Here is a 21,157-nt window from a genome sequence, read left to right as displayed (position 1 = left end):
CAATCATTTAGTTGTTCAACTGATTTTTGTCTAATTTTCCCAGAAAAAGAACTAATTTTTTTCTAATTTAATTATCTCTTGGATTAGACCTATGCTATTTCTTGTTTCTTAAAATTTTAAAATTTAACTGTATGATGTTCATCTCTCATTGGTGCATTTACTTGTAGGTCCAAGCACAGGACGTTCATGTGGGTAATATTGTATGGATCCGGGAGAATGATGAAGTACCATGTGATCTTGTTTTGATTGGTACTTCAGATCCACAGGGCGTTTGCTATATAGAGGTAAATCTGCTGCTCCATATATCATTCTGATTGAGAGTTTGCTTAGGTTGACGTCACGAGCACTAGAACTTTTTACTTTCACTTATTGATTTTGTGTTACCTGATTATAGAAAGTAAGCCAGAACAATGAAATTAGAATTGCACCATACCATATTATTACATCAATTGGAATTCTTGGATGTATGTCTTTCTTTCAGTTTGCTTGTGATGATGTTTTTTTGCTTCTTAATTGCTCTCTGGAAGAATTCTATAGTTTGAGAGTGAGACTCTTCTAATGCTGTTTGCTTTTGGATTAAGGCCCCATATAATGTGGATGTTAAGGACACTAGATTCTGATTACTTGGTTGATGGATGTTACGTGTCTAGAAGAAATAGCTTGTATCCTTTGCTCATCATGATGCATGTGATATTCAAATTGCTTTTGTTGAGCATCATTGCTTTCTAATGCCATATAATTTGAAAATATAAAACAAACTCCAAAATACATCTAAAGGGGGGTGAATAGGTGTTTATCAAAAATAATGTGGAATTAAAATTAAGAAGCATGCAACAATCAATCACCAAAATATGTAAAACAGTAAATCACAGAGACAGATATTTTGGTGACAAAAAGAAAACCTTTTAGAAAACTCTTTAAAAGTAAAACCTTTCCAGGGCCGCCAAACTGAGGAAATCACTATAAGAAAATCCATATTACAGATTCAATCACACTTACAACCCTTTGCAACTCCTAGGCTCTGTAAGATCAACAAGCTTCCCGTTTGTCTCCTAGCTCGACAATCTTTTTGAAGTGATTCTCCTTTATCGGATTTTCCGATAGACTTCTCATCGTTGATGAGCAAAACGGTTTCTCGAACGCAGCAGCACTCTAAGAGAAAATAGCTCTGAAGCTTTGAATATTGATAATCCTCTTTTAGCACAATATAGAATTTGCCTTCTCAGTTGCTTAGAAAAATCGTGCTCCATAGAGTCCTATAAATAGGCAACTGAGAATTAGGTTTCCTTGTTGAAGTAGAAAACCTTATTATGGAAAATCCGTGGCAGCGTTTAGACGGCTGACTGCCACCATTTGAACGAAACTAGGGTTTTATAAAAGTCCAAGCTGAAGTTGGAAAGCCCTAATGCGGCAATAGCATACTTTTGTTCGAATGGAATTGACCTTCGTTCGAATGCGGCTTCACCCATTCGAACGGACTTGCAAACGTGTAGTGAACGAAGTTCTCGGGTTTTACTATGTACTTCATCCGTTTGGACGGTCCAGCAAACGTACAACGAAAGGAGCTCTCGGGTTTCACTATGTGATGCAGTCGTTCGGACGCCAGTGAATGCTCTTGCAAACAAAGCTTCAACCGAGAAGAAATTACATTTTTGGATACCGAATTAGCCAACTTAAAAACTAACATAATCAACCACTAAAGTTTGAAAGTAGCGAACAACTAACCCTATTGCTGACAATTTGGATCTCACGGGGGGGGGGGGGCTGCTCTTCAATGGAATGTTAGCTTTTCTCGGTTGATTCATGATTGGGAGTTGGAAGTGCTAGCCTCATTCTATACTTTGTATACTCTCATAAAATGAATAGGGAAGGAGAGGATAAAATGTGGTGGATTCCGTCCAGTAAAGGGAAGTTCGATGTTCGCTCCTACTATAATGCCTTGGCTAGTACTGAGGCTAGTTAGTTCCCTTAGAAGAGTATTTGGCGCACCAAGGCACCCTCGAGAGTGGCCTTCTTTACTTGGACGGCGGTGTTAGGGAAGATCCTCACAATCAATAATCTTCGGAAAAGGAGTCTCATTGTGATCAATAGATGTTGTTTGTGCAAATCAGATGGGGAAACAATTGATCATCTTCTTCTCCATTGTGAGGTTGCTCGCTTTTTATGGGATGCTATCTTTAGCCGATTTGGATTATCATGGGTCATGCCTCAAAAGGTGGTGGATTTGTTCGCTTGTTGGTGGTCGGGAGGGCGTTCATGAAGTGCCGTTGTGTGGAAAATGGCTCCCTTTGCATAGTATGGTGTTTATGGTTAGAAAGGAATGCGAGAAGCTTTGAGGATTCTGAGAGATCTTTGGAGGACCTCAAGGCATTTTTCTTCTACACGCTTTTCACCTGGACAGCAGCTTGGCTTGCTCCTTTACTGATTAGCTATCTTGATTTTCTTGTTCTTTTTTTTTTTTTCTCCTAATAGGCGTTTTCTCTTTTATACTCCCTGTGTACTTGGGTTGCGCCCCTCTGCGCTTTTGTTATATAAACTTTACTTATAAAAAAAAACTAACCCTAAGTGGTTGGCTCAAGTTGTAAGGGCCTTGGTTTTGGTGGTATCTCCATCGGGCCTAAGCTTCGAATCCCCTTGGGGTGTAAACAATTCCTTAGATCTAGCCCGCCAGTGACCCAATCCGTGTGGAGGGAACGCTTTGCACGGGTCCGAAGTTTATCTGATAGGGGTGGGTACACGAAATGACTCTGCCTTGGAGGGGTTCCTTATAAAAAAGAAAAGAAAGGAAAAGAAAGAAATAGAAAGTAGCAAACAACCACAATTACTTTTTCTTTAATATGAAAACAACCACAATGACATGGTGCTTTGTTGTGTGATCAATATGGATTTTAATGCTTCTTTGTGGCTTCTGTTTATCAGCAAAGGCGTGACGGACCTTATTTAGACTGTTGTTTCATTAAGATTGTCTAAGTCAAGTGTGACAGCAGTAATTGGCCCGAACCTGGATGTGAGCCCCAAATGTTGTGGAGCATGTTGGAACAGGATTAATGCTGCTATCTGTTCTTGCTATGCCGTCTAGCCTATAATTTGTATTTGTTAGGTTTTGTTGGTTAGATGGATGGTGCTAGAGAGTTGCAAAAATAGTAACTTTCAGTGATGTTACATTTCTTCTACATTTGGTTTGTATCATAGTTGCTCTTTTTTATCTGATTGAGAAACTCTATGGCTGGCTTGTAGATTAAACTGTGATTGACAAGGTCATAGCTAAATATATTCAAGGATGATTAGATTGCAACGTGGGTATTTTTGGGTTGAGCTAAGAATCATCTGATCTCAACCCGAATTAAGTTGCTGTCATCCAAGTTAAAATGAAGCTTAGGGCAGAATTATGCTTGTTCATTTTATTTTGTGGCCAGGCTCTTAGGGTTCCTCTGTTGTTGTTATTATTATTTTTATGTTCTCTTATACCTCATATCTTCCCTCAAATTTACAGTCCTGCAATATCTGAGAAAAGATAAATTGTTCATATTCCCATACCTTTGAATATAACTGAGTGGAGTCCCTATATGTTATGTTGTGAAGGATAGTATTGGCGTTTCTTTTTGATTGGGATGTCCTTTTGAACATTTTAAGTGTCTGACAAAGCAACATGTTTTGCAGACTGCTGCCCTAGATGGTGAAACTGATTTGAAGACGAGGGTTATACCCTCTGCTTGTGTAGGAATAGATTATGAACTATTGCACAAGATCAAGGCAAGTTTTTAGTTACTCATTAATGTTGGTAATTTACCTTCATATTGCAACCTTGGTGATTATATTGTTCTTGCTCTCACTCTCTCTCCTTGACAGGGTGTTATTGAGTGTCCTAGTGCAGATAAGGACATTAGGAGGTTTGATGGAAATGTTAGGTTGTTCCCCCCATTTCTTGATAATGATGTGTGCCCTTTAACAATAAAAAACACAATTCTCCAGTCATGTTACTTGCGGAATACAGAGTGGGCTTGTGGAGTAGCTGTATACACAGGTATGTTCTTATGTATAAGAAACTTCAAAGTCATAGCAAACAACATATTAGTTTGTTTCTTATGCGTGCTCCTTATTTTTTTATCCTTTTTTGAAAATTTGAAAAACTGGGGGGAAAAAAAAAACAGTAAAATGAAAGGTTAAAAATGGTTACTTAAGCAGCAAAATGCATTCACCTGATATTTCTTTGACAAAGATGGGAGCAAAATAAGCATGTAATATTAGAAGTTTGGTATAGCAGTGAGGCAGGCAGTTGGGTTACTTGGACCTATCGTAGTGGGACAAATTTAGTATTGACTTGTTCTAGTTTTGTTATGGCATCAGAGCTTTAAACTTGGCTGGGGTTTGGTGGTTTAGGCTTTTCATCCTTTTATTCTTGGTTGTATGTGACCATTTAGACTAATGATGCGGTAGGAGTCAAATTGCTCTGCCTGACTCTCTTTTAGGAAGGAGTTGGGATGTGTTTAATCAGATTCCAGTCAATTTTGTGTAGATTCTAAGGAGCTTTGGTAGGTATGCTGTATCAGATCAGACCTAATAGGGCATACTTCCTATGTCCGGATATTATTATTGCCTGGGTTTTGGACAAGAATGCACATGTATGATTTTCTGATAGGGTACTTACAGAAAAAGAATTTTGTATACAGGTTAGTTTTAAAAGAATAAATTGTGAAGGGATGCTGATTCCTTGCCCTTTTATTACTTTATGAGTTGTTATTAACATAAACAAATGGGCAAGATATTACCAAAGAAAAAGAACAAAGGGACTGGTGTTGCTGGTTGCTATTTTCTGTTTGACCTGTTGGATGCTTCAAAATATTCTGAAACAGAAAATTTGTATAAAATTCTAATGCTGTCTAATTTGGACTCTAGCTACTGTCAACATGACAAATACATTTTTTTTTTATTGCACCTTTTCATTTTTCAAGCAAGTAATATACGTCTTGAATCAAAGTGACAATATCAATATCTGAAGAAGTTTAGGGTTGTTTAGCATTGGATGTATGCAACCTCTAGAGAAGTTAAAAATTGCTGTGGGTGGCTTGGAGCAATTTCTGAACCCCATGAGTTGCCATGATGTTGTTAAGAGCAGTTGCAGCAATTTCTGGATTTGTAACTTCTAGGTATTCTATTTTTTCAGGCAATGAAACCAAGCTGGGCATGAGTAGGGGGATACCCGAACCAAAGCTTACAGCTATGGATGCCATGATTGACAAGTTGACTGGAGCTATATTTGTTTTCCAGATTGTGGTTGTTATTGTTCTAGGCATAGCTGGTAATGTTTGGAAGGACACAGAAGCTAGGAAGGTATGTCACAAGTACTAACCTCTTGTTTCTTATGCAGTTAAATCTGTTTTATGTGCACTTGATGCCATTTTTAGATAAGAGTTTGCATGTATTTCAGGGATGTATGGTATTTGTCTATCTTTTCCGCTCAGTATTTCAATTATCCATTATAACATCCTCATTGAACCTTCCTTTGTTGAAGACTTGTCCCTGATAGCAAGCATTTATATTGCTGCTTGTTGAATAGAGACTTGTTAGTATGTCCTTTAATAAGTTGTGCTACTGATTGTGATGTTGACTAATACCCTGAATTTGTCATTCTTTGGCTTCCGAAAGGACCTGTTCACTGCTTCTGTTGAAGTTAATCTTGCAATTTTGAGTACGATGATGGACCAAGAATACTGCATGAAATTGCTGGATTTATATGTAATGTTTGCTAGTGGCGTTGCCTTTGATTTTTCTTCTTCTTATTCAATGTGGAGCATGTCAATTGTACTGAATACCTCTCAATGTGAGGGTTTCTCATATTATATAGGAATTGTCTAGCTAATTACAGGCTGTATCTCAGCGATTACAGCAATCTAGGAGAACAAATAAGGCAACTAAAATCTACTAATTACAAGATACTATAGCTATAATACAAAAATATGCCATAACTAGAGAGACTAATTATGGCTAAATATATATATTGTATTTGACTGACAGAGCATAATTTCTGCAAAATGTGGTGGGTTTAGGAATGAATACTTTAGCCGAAAAAGAAGTTTCATGCATACTGCATTAGTTTTGTAAAAGTGATGATCTATTGTGGTGAGCTCCAACATATTCCAGCACTTGGTTGAATTCTGTTGACTGATATCGTACATCTTTTTTCTTTAGTTGATTAACCTAAATAAATAAAAAGTATCGAAACCATTATTTAGATTGTTAAAAAGTGGGATCATTTAGAATATTCAAGTAAAACGATTTAAAATTTTATTTACCCACCCTGCCAAGCTAAATAAATATAAGTTAAAAAGAAAGTTCCCATAAAATAAAGATAATGTACTTTATAAGATATTTAAACTGATAAGTTTAAAAGAAATAAAATTGTGGAAATATTTTTGACGTGGCATATCCAAGTACATGTACCCATTTTGTATTCTTGTCCCCCCTTGTCCCAACTTTTAGATGAGTCAGGCACTTAAAACACATAATTCGATGCTCATACACGAGTCCATGTGATAGGGAATCAAAGTGAACTGGTTTGTCCTGTGCATGTTGACGCAATCTTGAAAGATATAAGTACAGTGACTTTAATTTATTTATTTATTATCCTGGACATTCATTTATTATTTTCTTCTTGTTTTTATTAGTGGGGACTCTCCATCTTTGAAATACCTCTTTTGTTAATTCTTTTTTTTTTCTTCTCTCTCGATTTAGTTTCCTTTACTCCCATATGCGACTCTTGATTCATGGCATTATCTAGAAGCACTTTGTCCTTCTACTTGAAATCTGAAATTTTAGATGAGTTTGATTTTTAGTATTTTCATGGATTGAACTATTATCTTCAAACATATATCCACTTTCATGTTTTTTTTTTTTTTTTTGAAGCAATGGTATGTAGAATATCCGAAGGAAGGCCCATGGTTTGAACTGTTGGTTATCCCTCTTCGCTTTGAGCTTCTATGTTCTATCATGATTCCCATATCAATTAAGGTAAGATGTTGCATATCATGCTAACAATCTTAGATTGTCTACATTGTCATTATCATGGTTTGGCATGTTTGCTATTATTATATTGTAACCCGAAGCTAAATGATATTTGACAAATTCAGCAGTATGAGAGTAGTTCTTTGGAGTTTGGAGAGTATAAAGCTAGAGAGTGAGAGACAGGGAGAGGGGGGTGTTAAATCATCACTTTTCCTAAAAGCTTAAGTTTCTAGGAAGAGATAAATTTAATCATTTAATCAACACTTTAATAGATGGTGAGGAATATTTCAATTTTTGTTGTCTCAATGAAATATCACTCATGTTGAAGATCCTCTCAAAGCTATAATTTTTATATTGGATAGGCATATATTCTTGCTAGTGCTAGATAAATAAAGGGAGACCATGATACTAACTTGCAAATTGTCAAGTAGACGAATTTGCTTTGTATATGTTTGTTTAATGATTGATTTTCAGGATCATTATGAGGTTGAGTATAGATGTGAAGTACAATCATACCTAGTAATAGGAAAAACTGAAGTGTTTACTTCTGACAGGTATCTCTGGATCTTGTGAAGAGCTTATATGCAAAATTTATTGATTGGGATAACCAGATGATTGACCAAGAAAGTGGTACTCCAGCCCATGCAACAAAGTAAGTGTTATGAGGTAAAAGTTCCAATGAAGTTAACTGTATGAAAATGTAGTTATGTTGCATATATCTTTAACAGGTTTTTGTTATATGTGGCAGTACAGCAATAAGCGAGGACCTGGGACAAGTTGAGTACATTTTAACTGACAAAACTGGTACCCTAACTGAAAATAAAATGATCTTTAGAAGATGTTGCATCAATGGTGTTTTCTATGGGAATGAGAGTGGGGATGCGTTGAAAGGTTTGGTTTTTAACTTTGCAGTCATGGAGCTCTTCATTTTCTGTCACATGTACCTGTTGCATTGCAAACTGTCTTGTGATCAGTTCCATGTTTTCATACGCAGATGTGGAGCTGCTAGATGCTGTTTCCAGTGGCTCTCCAGATGTTATACGTTTTCTTACGGTTATGGCAATATGTAATACAGTTATACCGATACGAAGGTGTGCATAGTTTCATTTTGTGGTTAAATTCTTGCAGGATCTTGAGATTTACCCCATATTCACATCATGAAAGTTTTCATTTTAGTGTGTTTTAGGGTTTTTTATTTTTTATTTTTTTATTTTTTTAAGTAAATCAATTCATTAAAAGCACAGAGGGGTGCAACCCTAAAACCCTAGTGTGTTTTAGATTTTACATGCCATATTTCATAGTCTTGAAATCTTTCCTGTTTGGTTCTTCTGTTGCCCATAGCAAAAGTGGAGATATATTGTACAAGGCACAGTCTCAGGATGAGGATGCTCTTGTTCGTGCTGCTGCTCGGTTGCATATGATTTTTGTAAATAAGAATGCAAATATTCTTGGTAAAAGTCATTTGCTTTTGGCTGTCATAGAAAGAAGGTGCTCATAGTGGGGTTAATGATATGGTTTACATAACTATATTGCAGAGATCAAGTTCAATGCTTCAACAATTCAATATGAAGTCTTGGAGACTCTCGAGTTCACTTCTGATAGGAAAAGAATGTCTGTAGTTGTGAAAGATTGCCAGAATGGAAAGATCTTCCTTTTGACAAAAGGAGCAGATGAATCTATTCTGCCTCATGCATGTGCTGGTAATCCCTACCTATTGGTGCTTTTTATTTCTCTTCTACATGGACTGTAGGGAAACATTATAAGATGTGTAGTTAGGAAGTTCCTTCCAAACTTATGTTCCATATGAGAAACAGAATTTATTATGTATTTGGAGGAAGAGAAACATGAACGGTTTGCTATACTGAATCACCTCTATTTAGTTAGTAAAAGTTCATGTGTAATGACCTAGTAAAAGCACTAGCCACATTTGTGGTATCACTTGAAATGACTAGTTAAGTTATAATTGAAGCTCCTTAGAATCAATTATAAAACTTAGTCTTACCTAGTTACCAATGTGGGACTTAGCACTCATAAGCACCTTTATAATCCACTCACTCAATATGAGACTAACTTCGGAGAGTGTCTCATAACGTGTGTTCTAACATATGGAATAGAAAGCGTCAAAGCTTGAGTTCTCTCTCTCACTCACTCCTGAAGTTGATAAACTCTCTTACTTTAGAGAACAGAATAGCAAATACTATTTTATCTAAATAAATTGGGTCAGAAATCTTTGGTAAGCAGCAATGTTGCTGGTGTTTATTCTTTCTGAGAAAGGAAATGAATGACCGATTAAAATTCATACAGTGCTGTCTGTTTCAGTCTGTTCTAGGTTTTCTACAAGTTCAGAACTCTAAATTCTGTTGCTTGGGCTTTGCGGTTGCAGGCCCCTGCATGGGTGCTGTTGAAAGTGTTGTAATCTGCTGCATAATCTGATTGCTTTATGTTGCATTCTTGTTGGAGATGGACGGTAGTACATCAGAACAAATAATAGGGAACAAAACCCAAAATAAAGAGGCTTTATGATTCTCGTATGATTAATGGATTATCAACTATTAAGTGGTAGCCAAATACTTTTATTTTTTATTTTTTTTTGATTATGGGGAACCTCGACAAGGTAGGGCCCTTCGGACCTACCCTTGTAGAGTAAACCTCGGACCCGTCCACCGCACTCTCAGAAGTTTTCCTATACGGATCAGGGTAAATCGCTCACTTTTACACTAGGGGGTGTGGCCACAAGGAGGAATTTGCACCTAACAAGTCTCGAACTTGGGATCTATGGGGTGATACTCCCTAAGACTACAAGCCTCAACCACTAGGCCAACCCCTTGGGGTTAAGTGGTAGCCAAATACTGATTTTTGAACTGTTAATGTAATCACTGGAACCCTTCCGCACGTGTTTGTCTGCCAAAGGGAAGTTATTGAATTCACCCATGGGAGGGGAGGGATTTCAGAGGATAAGGCTTACCTCAGATTGTGTAGTCTACTTTTACCCTTTTGACCAAAACATACATTTCATGCATTTGCATGACTTATTCTTTTGCAATGGAATCAGTTATGCTGATTAGTACATATTTATTTGCTGATTAGTACATATGATTAATGGATTATCAACTATTAAGTGGTAGCCAAATACTGATTTTTGAACTGTTAATGTAATCACTGGAACCCCCTCTCCCCCTCCCTCCACATGTTTTTGTCTGCCAAAGGGAAGTTATTGAATTCACCCATGGGAGGGGAGGGATATCGGAGGATAAGGCTTACCTCAGATTGTGTAGTCTACTTTTACCATTTTGACCAAAACAAACATTTCATGCATTTGCATGACTTATTCTTTTGCAATGGAATCAGTTATGCTGATTAATACATATTTATTTGCTTCTATACTAATCTGGCTCCTTTATTGACTTGTTAAAAAAGAAAAAGAAAGTGGTGCCTTGTTAGGTCTCGCTAGGCATGAATATTGTGTGAAGATTCTAAAGGTGGATTCAGGATAGTAATTTATTGATTATTTAGCTGAGAATACCCTGCTATTTTTTCTAGTTCTAGAGAAAATATCAACTAATCAATATCACTTTGATGACCCTGAGTTTACTTCAGGACAGCAAACAAGGGCAGTTATCGAAGCTGTGGAACATTATGCTCAATTGGGGCTGCGTACACTATGTTTGGCTTGGCGTGAATTAAGGGAAGATGAGTATCGAGAATGGTCTTTGTTGTTTAAAGAGGCTAGTAGCACCTTAGTTGATAGGGAGGTAAAATGTACTTCTCAATGTACTAGTTTTTTTTGTGTATATATATATATATATATAATACACACACACACACATCTCTATATATGTATACATATATGTATGTATGGTGTATCACACACATGTATTTGTCTGTGTGTGTGGATAGATAGATAGTTAGGTATATCCAATTATATCAACATGTGCGTCCCTCAATCTGCCAACTTTTGCAGTGGAGAATTGCTGATGTTTGCCAAAGGTTAGAACATGATTTGGAAATTCTTGGAGTCACTGCAATAGAAGACCGTCTACAGGTGAATCTCTGTAGTTGGACAGTTGAAGTCTAACTTTCAGAAGCAATGTTGATTTCCTAGTTTATCCTCTTCTAAATGCTGACATGCCATTTATAATTTAGGATGGTGTACCAGAAACAATAGAAACACTAAGAAAAGCAGGAATAAACTTTTGGATGCTGACTGGAGACAAGCAGAATACTGCCATACAGATTGCTCTCTCATGCAATTTTATTTCTCCAGGTAGTTACTATCTTGTGGTATTTCCCCTTTTTTCTTTTGAATTTTGAGACATACTGGTGAATGAGAGAAGCTGTGATTCTAAACTATTAAGCATTGTTTGATTCTCTTGTACAAGGCTTGACCTGTTGACTTTAAGTATTGGGTATCTACACTTCTGTCCATCCATCTCCCTATTTGACACACAAATCGTGTCTGTTTTAACTTGTCCTAAGGGTACAGAAGCAAATTTTCCATTTTTGTGGAATTTTTTTAATATAATAATTAAGTTTATGAAAATTGAGAACTCAGCTTAAAACTTCAAAGGATTATGTGACATCTAGCTGAGTTTTTAATGCCCCCTCTTATTATTGTTTGAAATATTGCCCTGGAACAAAGTGCCCTTATGCTTAACATACTCTTTTAATTGGTGTTCTAGGCATGGAACTTTTAACGTTCTATTTTCCAGCACTTCCCTCTTATTTCTTTTTTGTAGTGTGTTTTCTCTTTTTTGGGTGGGGGTGGGAAGGTTCAGGGTGTGGACCAAGTAGAGTTTGTTTGTTTGTTTGTTTGTTTTTTTTTTTTTTCTCTCTCTCATGCATGCATGTATGAACACGTGATCTAGTCGGTACTTTTGCTTCTAGTTTAACATGTACTACATTATGTGTTGTTGCTTTTGAAAGATTTGGATTGGAATGATTGAATCTTCTCATTAGATATAAATAATTATATAACATTATGAAGTACATACATAAAATCTTGTGTATTTTTTTTGTCTGTGATTTGACAGAGCCAAAAGGTCAGCTTCTGTCAATTGATGGAAAAACTAAAGATGAAGTTCGTACAAGTTTAGAGAGAGTTCTACTTACAATGAGGATAACGGTGTCAGAACCTAAGGTATAGCTTATACACTTTGTCAGTCAAAAGTTCAAATTAAGTCATGGGCTCTTGGCTTTGATTTACATTTTGGAGCTATTTTATTGAAAATCTAAGTAATTTATTAGTGAATGAGTAATTGATGTTTCTGTATTCTAATAATTGATTGCTGTATGAATTGGATCTGGATCTAATAAACATGTGAATCATAACAATAGTGAATGGAATTGGGTACATAGAGGTTTGTGTGCAACATTCTGATGAGGGGGCAAAATTGTTTATACCAGCACTCAACATATATAAGATAATCCAGTGGGTGCTTGGAAACAACCTAGATGGTTTTGAGTTGGGACTCATGGTCATTGATTTCAGGTTGTGCTTTTGAGATAATATTTGTCACTTTATTGATGTTTTGAACCATCTACATCCTGAGCAGTCGGAGGAGCTGAAAGTATTCAGAGTTCATTGTACTATGATGATCATTTTTAAGATGGCTGAATTCATGTACAATGGAGCAGGAAAGCTCCAATGTTGAAGGGATTCCTTACATCTAAAACTCTTTTTTTTTTTTTTTTTTTGTTTTTTCATAAGAAAAGATGGGGGGGTCTTACATAATCGGCTGGAAATTTTTTCTTACCATCTGTTGAAAAAAGCCTATTAAAACCATTGTCCATCCAATTATAAAATAAATGTATCATTTAAGGCAGCATTTGTAGGTTTGATGACTGAGTCTGGGTGCTTGGTAAGTGATAGGGTGATTAACGTACTGGATGTAATGTAAATTTTATAAACAAAGTTGTGGGTCCTAAAAGAGCAGTTCCACAATTGTACAAGTATCAACGACATTTTTTTTTTTCGCCTCTCATTTATCGGATGGAAGTTCTCAATGACTAGAAGCAAGTTGGTAAATGGTGGGGGATGTATGTTTTGATGTTGTGGAGGAAGGTTTTAATACTTTTGTGAAATTAGTAGCTGAATTTTCTTTTCTAGTAATCAAAACCCATACAAGAGGCAGGCATCTGAAAATGCATTTTGAAAAAAAAAAAAAAAACATTTGCACAGAACCCATGACATGTTTCTTTTTTGTGGACAATGAATCTACACGGAAATAAAATCTGGGATTTTCAAAGGAAAGATCACCATTCTTTAGAGTTTCCGTATACAGTGGTGTTTCCATTAAACCATTGCGTGTGCTTCATCAAACTCTGCTCCTGCTAATCCTACCTTTAGTGCAACAGTAATACATATTTCCTTAAGCAGCCCTCTCTTTCTACATTTGTTAGGCTGTATGGTTAGTTTTATTTTTCCCTTATAGTGGTTTTTTTTTTTTTTTTTTTTTTTTTTTAAAGTTATTTTCCCAATGAAGACTTGTATATTATATATGTGGAGGGAGGTGGGGATAGACTCTCTTTTTATGTTATAGAAATCTAATTACTTTAGAATCATAAGAGGGACTATATCGAATATTACCCTGCTCTAAAACAGGCTTGCTTATATTGCATTTATGTTTGTGGAAGATATAATATATTGAAGTTGTAATTAATTTGAGTATGATTAGCAAGGTGGTGCTGGTTATCTTGGTCTGTTGCATTTTTTAAGGTAATTGAGCAGGAACAATTATTCTTGTATAAACTTTAAGCAAGCTGTGCTTTGTTTAATGTAATTTTTTTCTTCTAATGTGTCTTTGCTAGTGGCTCCAATTAGAAGTTATAATAATCAGTTGTTTCATTTTATGCCATTTTTTTAACAGGATGTGGCATTTGTTGTTGATGGTTGGGCTCTTGAAATTGCACTTACATATTATCGGAAAGCTTTTACCGAATTAGCAATATTGTCGAGGACTGCCATATGTTGTCGTGTGACGCCATCACAAAAAGCACAGGTAGGCCCATCAAACTTTTCTGTTTGCTCTCTTTTCATTTTCCTCCTACATATTTTGGCTTGTTAAGTTCAGTTTTTATCTGCATACAATTTGAGTACTCTGTATTTAAAGATTTCTTTATCTGTTTTTATTCTTGCTCATATAGTTTATCTTTGTTTCTCCTCCCCACTATTGAGGTTCTCTGCTGTACTAATGTGAATATAAGATGGATTAAGCTTCAAATAGATGATGATTGTGAACTAAGGCAATCAAAGGGTTTAAGTTCCACATAAAGTCCTAAGACCAAGACTCTCCGGATCTTCTAACCTAAAAAACCAAACCCCAAGAAAAACAAATTCCACAGATTTTCCCAAGATATTTAAATCTAATTGTCAAGAGAAGGTATAGACCCTATGCTCTGATACCATGTCAATAGGTTTGCAGCAAGAAGTTTAGAGAGAAGAGGAGGCTGATTCTGTGTATTATTCAGCTTGTCCTTAACCTACTACAAACATCCTAATATATAGGATTAGGAAAATATCACAATGACCAAAATATCCCCAAACCCTAATGACTCAAACCCTAATAACTCTTCTAACTCTAATAAATGACTGTTGAAAAACTGTTATGGATGGTGAATCGATCATGTCTAGTAATGATCAACATAACCTAAAGCATAGATGGAAAATGAAGTTTAGACCAATTGATTATATGGTGTATAACTTCCAGCTCTACTGTTTTGCTGCAAGAGTTTCTTTTGTGGTCACCACTAGAGATGTGGGGTCTGAATTGAAGAAAAAGTATGACAGATTAAAAAATAAAAATAAAATAGAACATGATTTTTCTTCTAGTTATGGATTGGCCATGAATGTATCATTTCAAGTTTTGATACGAATGCTTAGACGCTGCAGCTTGTTCTTGAATAATTGATTGCTGAAAATTTTGAAGTATACGGCTGCTATGAATTGCTTCACTTGCACTTCTTTGCTTGATTCTTGGATGTTCTAAATATCAGATGTTATGCTCTCTCTTTCAGTGTCTCTTTCTTATATGGTTTGCTTTTTCTTTTTTGCCTTTTTGTGTATTATTCCCATGTTAACAAACAAAACGAACTTGAAGATTTTTAAGACTCAGTTGACCAAGTGCTTTCAATCTCTTGATAGTGCATCCTCTATATCAGGTGTATTGCTAAGATCTTCTATATTTAAGTGGTCTTGAAAGGTTTTTGAATCATGCTTGTTACATGCTATGACTATTTTTATCGTGGAAAAGAGCCAATTTCAGGAGATTTTTGTACTACACAAACTGTAAAGGTAAATCGTTTCAGTCCGGTGATGTGGACATTTAATGTTTATGATATTAATTTGTGCAGCTTGTGGAGCTCTTAAGATCATGTGACTATAGAATATTAGCTATTGGGGATGGTGGGAACGATGTGAGGATGATACAGCAAGCTGATATTGGCGTTGGCATTAGTGGACGAGAAGGACTGCAGGCAGCGAGGGCAGCTGATTATAGTATTGGGAGTAAGTTAATGTATAGCAGTCCATGCGTGCTTGCTTGTGTTTTGAGTGCATATCTGTATGAGAAAGTTGTTTTAGATAGAATCTTGGAGGCATTTGCCTTTATTGAACTTCGATAAATTTGAGCTTTTCGTTTATAGCATTACCAATATTCTTTAACATACTCTTGAGGTGTTATATTTCTGTAAAAGGAATGTGGAACGCAAATTGTTAGTGGCTATTCTTATCGGTTTTGCATATGAACATCCTTGATGCTCCTTTAAAGTTTCGATGCTTTCTTTCTGAAAAATTAAATATTTTTGCAGATTTAAAATGAATTATCCGTAGCTCTATATGCTGATGCCTGTTTGATTTTGAAACACTCCACAAATTTGAGCTAAAACCTGGAAGCATAAGAGAAACTATTCAAGTTTGTATAGAGTAAAAAATTTAAGAAAGACATCATCAGATTATATTATGAACTTGGTATTCATAATCGCAAAAAATGATTCCACCCCTGCCATCCCTCCCTTGCCCTAGAACTATATTTTGATTGAGTTGAACTGTATCAACTGTACTTTTAATGGTTAGATTATGACAGGCAGTGATAACAATCACTGTTCCAATGGTTATTACATAACTAAAGCTACTTAGAATTAGTTAGCAAGAGGTAAACAATTAATAGTTGCTCAACAATTAATAACAATCACCGTCTGTTGAGCATATTTCATGCTTGTGGTGTACTACTGGAAATGAAGTTCATTTCGGAATTTCCTGTCAAAACCTGAAGATTTTGTGAATAGGAGATCTAGTGAGCCTCAATATTTCGTAAACCAAAAAGTGCAATGTCTTTTGCATGATTTAATTTTGTATCACTGATATTTTAGCTCCTTCAAATGCAACCGTTCTTTCTTGGAAGTAAACCTTGCAAGCATTCCTTCTATTTTGGGAATTTGTACTCATTTCAATGAACCTTAATCCCAACTATTTGGGGTTGGCTACATGGAACCTTTAATGCTACTTGACCATATTTTGGGCCATGTCTCTGGTTGTCTCTCAAAAAATTATATAGTTTTTGGGATTCTATGATGGATAAATTTAGAACTTCACTTAGAAAATGTTGTTAATATGAGGATTTATAAATTTTTTGACAGCATCGGATCATTTGCTTTCATCTTATTTCATTCATTCCGTATCAAATTGAATGATCTCCTTTTTGATTAAGGTTCTTCAATTTTTGTTTCTTGCTTCTTTGAACTAATTATGTCATGCACATTAGACGGTTGATGTTAGATTTCTTTTTAAATAACGTATATATATTATTTCTTCATTTAATTTTCTGTCCTAAATGGAGTTTAGTTACAAATATTGAGATTTAAGACTGCTTTTTGTTTCCAGAGTTCAGGTTTCTGAAAAGGCTGATACTGGTCCATGGGCGGTACTCATACAACCGTACAGCATTTCTGTCCCAGTATTCCTTTTATAAATCCCTACTAATATGTTTCATCCAAATATTGTAAGTTTACGTATATAGTGTCCCTTTGTTTTCATGCTTTTCTCTATTCGGTTCATGATAATTTTGCATGCTACAATATTATTAGTGCATTGGACTTTTTTCCTTCTTTGTTTTTTTTTTTTTTAAACTGATGAACTGACATTAGAAAATTTTCAGTTTCTCTTTTATTTCAGGTGTCTCTGGAACTAGCCTTTTCAACTCTGTGAGCCTAATGGCTTATAATGTTTTCTACACTAGTATTCCTGTTCTAGTCAGTGTCCTTGACAAAGATCTTAGTGAAGAAACTGTCATGCAGCACCCACAAATTTTATTTTACTGCCAAGCGGGGAGGTTTGATTTTATGGATTTATCCACCTTGTTTGTTAATATTTCATATACTTGATTCTGTTTTATTTGTTGGAATGTGAGCTTGGCAAGTTGCTGTATTAGGAAATTATGCTTCCTGTTGCAATGTTCTTTGAACTGACACAGTATCATTTTCTAAACAGGCTGCTAAATCCTAGCACATTCGCTGGATGGTTTGGGAGATCTCTCTTTCATGTGAGTTCTGTTTGCTGGCTTAGTTTTCTTCTGTAACTATTATTGTTGTACACATGGCTTGTTAGCTTAGTTTGACCATATTTTCTTCCACTTTTGGTGTTCTCTTTTTAATTTCATGTGTACTAGTCATTCCCCCTATTTTCTTTGTGCAATTTGATAGATGTTTCAATAAGAAAATTGAATTCTTTCTTTCTCGTTTTTCTGGTACTACTCTTGTACGCCTCCTGCATACAAAGGGTTTACATCCCCTCTTGGCATTATTTTTTATTATGTTTAATTGCTCATTGAAAAAGAAAAAAAAGGTTTATCTGAGATCATTTTATGTTTGTAAGAGTTTTTTCCGAGCAATGCTACATACTACATCCTCATCCCACGTCTATCCCACTTGGCTGATGTGGTAGTAGCGTAGTGCCCATCAGCCCTTACTAAAAAAAAAAAAAAAAATTCCAAGGGCTTATGGGCACCGCCAAATTAGTCTTGTGGGATGGGGTGCAGTATTTAGCATTTCTCTTTTTTCCCCTCTCCAATTGGTGTAGAAGCAACTCAAGTTTCTACCCTTACGAGTTGATTGTTTCTTTTCTTTTTGTTTTTTGTTATTTTTTTCTGAGCTCCTTATGAGTTGATTTACTTGTGAAAATTTTATCCCTGTTCTACCTATTGATGCTGGCTGTGATCTGCAGGCAATTGTTGTATTTGTAATCAGCATACATGCTTATGCCTATGAAAAAAGTGAAATGGAAGAGGTTTCCATGGTGGCACTCTCTGGATGTATTTGGTTGCAGGCCTTTGTTGTGACATTGGAGACCAAGTAAGCTTCAATCCCAATACGTACCCATGGTTGCGAATGCCTGTGTCACAGTAGTCCTCAGCTAAATATGGCTAGTAATCTTTATTTAGATGCTTTTTAAGGCTCCATTTATTTCGATATAAAACATTTTCTGGAAATCACTTTTGGTGCAACCGAAAATCGCTAGTCAACAGAAAATGTTGTTATGGTCAACGGAAAATTTTTGATAAGTTGTTCCATGGAAAATTACATCCAAAAATGGAAAAACGACTTAACACTTCAAGAATTAGTGCACCATCCCTCTCTTACTCTTTCTTTTCTCACACCCCTCCCTCTTCTCTCTCAGATTTTTCTTTCTTCTCTTCTTCTGATCTTTCTCTCCCCCTTTTCAAGTTCCATCTGCTTTCATCTCTTTCACACTAAATTCATACCAACACCATGTTGATGTATTGGAATATTTTAATAATATTGTTATCATTATTATTAGAGGGCAATTATGGAATTGTATTTTTCCTCTCTTTCTGACAAACTCTCTCTTATTCTTATCTCTACTTCTCTTCCATATTTTTGAACTTGTTATTAGAGCAAAAATCTTGAGATAGAACCCTGACTATCCTATAGTTTACTCTCTATTTCAATTAAAATACCTCTTGTTGTTGTTTGGTCCTAGATGTGAGAGGTAGTGTTAGAATATTAATTAAATTCACTATATTCTATCAACATAAGCTTTTGAAGTAAGTGGCGGTTTAACACCACCTCTCTTTATTCCTCACTTTCCAATCAGATTTCCTGCTGCTGTAGGCACCATGACCATTTCCTGTCAATCACCAACCTCACTGTCAATAAATCTCATCGGAAAAGCAGCCTAACTCAACTGGTTTTAACCAAGTAGAGTTAGATACGAGTCACACAAGCTTTTTCTCATTGCTTTGAGACTTTCCTAGGCTGCTGGATTGGCCCTCTCTAGCCTCAAAAGCTGATGTTGCCTGGCTCTTTTCAAGTCATAAATTGCTGGAATCTGATGAACCTTCCAAAATTTGCCTGTTTTTCAAACCTGATCTCCGGGACCAGCTTCTCTGCGCCACCTCCGCTTCCCTCCTTTCTTCCATTGTTCCCCTCTGCCACCAGCTGCTCAGTCTTAATGTTTTTCGTATTTTTCAGTATTTACAAAAGAGGTTTTTTTAGTGCAAGAGCAACCACTAGAAAAATTATCAGTTGGTTTTCTATGTTCCAACCAAACAAGGGAAAATAGATTTCTATTGTCTGCAAATATTTTATATGGAAAAGTTTTTCAGAGAGCAAGCTACATCAAAATGAATGCTGCCAAAAAAGAGGGCTGTGATGGTGTTTCCTCAATCATCACGAATGGAAGACCAGCATTCCTGTAGTTAATTTCTTCCTGTGTAAATCACTTTACATAAGCTTGTAACATATCCACTCATTCATATGGAAACGATTAGTATTGCTCATGATTTGATGGCCCAAAAGCTTTCTTTAGAACTTTTTAGAGGTTAAAAATTATTGGAGTTGCTCTTAACTGCTTGAACTTCCGTTTGACACATGCAGCTCCATTACAATACTTCAATATATTGCCATATGGGGTAATTTGGTTGCCTTCTATGTCATCAACTGGATATTCAGTGCCCTTCCATCTTCAGGGATGTATACAATTATGTTTAGGTTGTGCAGACAACCATCTTATTGGACAACTGTGTTTGTAAGTTTCCCTTTCTGGCTTATGTCCTCACTAACCTAAGAGGCAATCATTTCATTAGTGCAAAGTATATATTGATGACACTTCAAATTCCATTGCAGCTCATAGTTGGCGCTGGGATGGGTCCAATTCTAGCTCTCAAGTACTTCCGATATACATACAGGCCAAGTAAAATCAATATACTTCAGCAGGCGGAACGCATGGGCGGGCCGATTTTGTCCATCGGGAGCATCGAACCACAGGCAAGGTCTTTAGAGAAGGATGTTTCTCCTTTGTCTATAACCCAACCCAAGAACAGGAATCCAGTTTTTGAACCTCTACTATCAGATTCTCCAAATACTAGAAGGTCTTTTGGATCAGGAACACCATTTGATTTCTTTCAATCACAATCCAGATTGTCTTTGAGCTACACAAGAAATTGTAAAAACAATTGAATTGTACAAGTCATTCAGCAGCTCAGAACAAATTAATGGTTTCTAGGTGCCACAGATGAACTGTATTATCATTTTTTGCTGGAAACCAGCATTATATGTAGCTAGAAATCTTGTTCATGCTACTTACAAAAATCAATGGTATATACAATGCTAATTTTTCGTCTGGCATGAGTTATTTGGATCCTGTTTTTGCTTTGTACCCCTTCATGAGAGTACCAAAAAAGCATAATTAATCATGCCAAGTATCTTTTTGCTAGTTGCAATTTGACTGCTTGAGCAGTTTTTGTTTTTATTCCAACTTGCTAGATTTCTGGTATATAAACTTACTTGGATTAATTACCTTTGAAGGATTTTGACTGGACATGGCTACAAGTTAACAAAATCAAGTCAACGTTAAATCCCACACGGATCAGGGTCCCTGCAATTACCCCAAATTGCAGGGATTGCAATTTGAGAAATTTAAGCTGTTTATTCAAAATGAACTGTTTAAATTGATCCACGTCATCTTTTAAAAAAATATAATCAAAATAAGAAAAATAAGTAAAAGGGTATCTGGACTGCCCCTTAGGGAGTCAACCGACCACCTCAAGGGGCAGTCCAGCCATTTAATGGTGCTTTTGATATTTTATTTTCTTTTATTGATGACATGGCTCAATCAAGGCCGTTCATTTTGGATTTCTCTAAT

At 35.9% G+C, this 21,157-nt stretch overlaps 1 protein-coding gene across 1 annotated transcript in view; it reads left to right on the top strand.

The window, feature by feature from the left end:
* Positions 1 to 20,635, top strand: part of LOC132180718 (phospholipid-transporting ATPase 2) — a 27,446-nt gene extending 6,811 nt beyond the window's left edge. The window contains exons 4-24 of the mRNA XM_059593623.1: positions 3,661 to 3,753; positions 3,850 to 4,024; positions 5,165 to 5,331; positions 6,904 to 7,008; positions 7,557 to 7,654; positions 7,751 to 7,893; positions 7,997 to 8,093; positions 8,344 to 8,453; positions 8,538 to 8,702; positions 10,600 to 10,754; positions 10,964 to 11,044; positions 11,146 to 11,266; positions 12,033 to 12,139; positions 13,869 to 14,000; positions 15,352 to 15,505; positions 16,880 to 16,997; positions 17,154 to 17,327; positions 17,486 to 17,537; positions 18,218 to 18,345; positions 19,891 to 20,041; positions 20,140 to 20,635. Coding sequence (XP_059449606.1) covers positions 3,661 to 3,753; positions 3,850 to 4,024; positions 5,165 to 5,331; positions 6,904 to 7,008; positions 7,557 to 7,654; positions 7,751 to 7,893; positions 7,997 to 8,093; positions 8,344 to 8,453; positions 8,538 to 8,702; positions 10,600 to 10,754; positions 10,964 to 11,044; positions 11,146 to 11,266; positions 12,033 to 12,139; positions 13,869 to 14,000; positions 15,352 to 15,505; positions 16,880 to 16,997; positions 17,154 to 17,327; positions 17,486 to 17,537; positions 18,218 to 18,345; positions 19,891 to 20,041; positions 20,140 to 20,472 — 2,859 coding nt within the window. The 3' untranslated portion in view covers positions 20,473 to 20,635. The remainder of the gene's footprint in view (positions 1 to 3,660; positions 3,754 to 3,849; positions 4,025 to 5,164; positions 5,332 to 6,903; positions 7,009 to 7,556; positions 7,655 to 7,750; positions 7,894 to 7,996; positions 8,094 to 8,343; positions 8,454 to 8,537; positions 8,703 to 10,599; positions 10,755 to 10,963; positions 11,045 to 11,145; positions 11,267 to 12,032; positions 12,140 to 13,868; positions 14,001 to 15,351; positions 15,506 to 16,879; positions 16,998 to 17,153; positions 17,328 to 17,485; positions 17,538 to 18,217; positions 18,346 to 19,890; positions 20,042 to 20,139) is intronic.
* Positions 20,636 to 21,157: the final 522 nt, after the last annotated feature.

The sequence above is a fragment of the Corylus avellana genome, chromosome ca5, assembly GCF_901000735.1.
Source record: "Corylus avellana chromosome ca5, CavTom2PMs-1.0".
In the NCBI taxonomy this organism is placed as follows: domain Eukaryota; kingdom Viridiplantae; phylum Streptophyta; class Magnoliopsida; order Fagales; family Betulaceae; genus Corylus; species Corylus avellana.
Note: the sequence above shows the minus strand (reverse complement) of the source record. Positions and strands in the feature narration are given on the sequence as shown.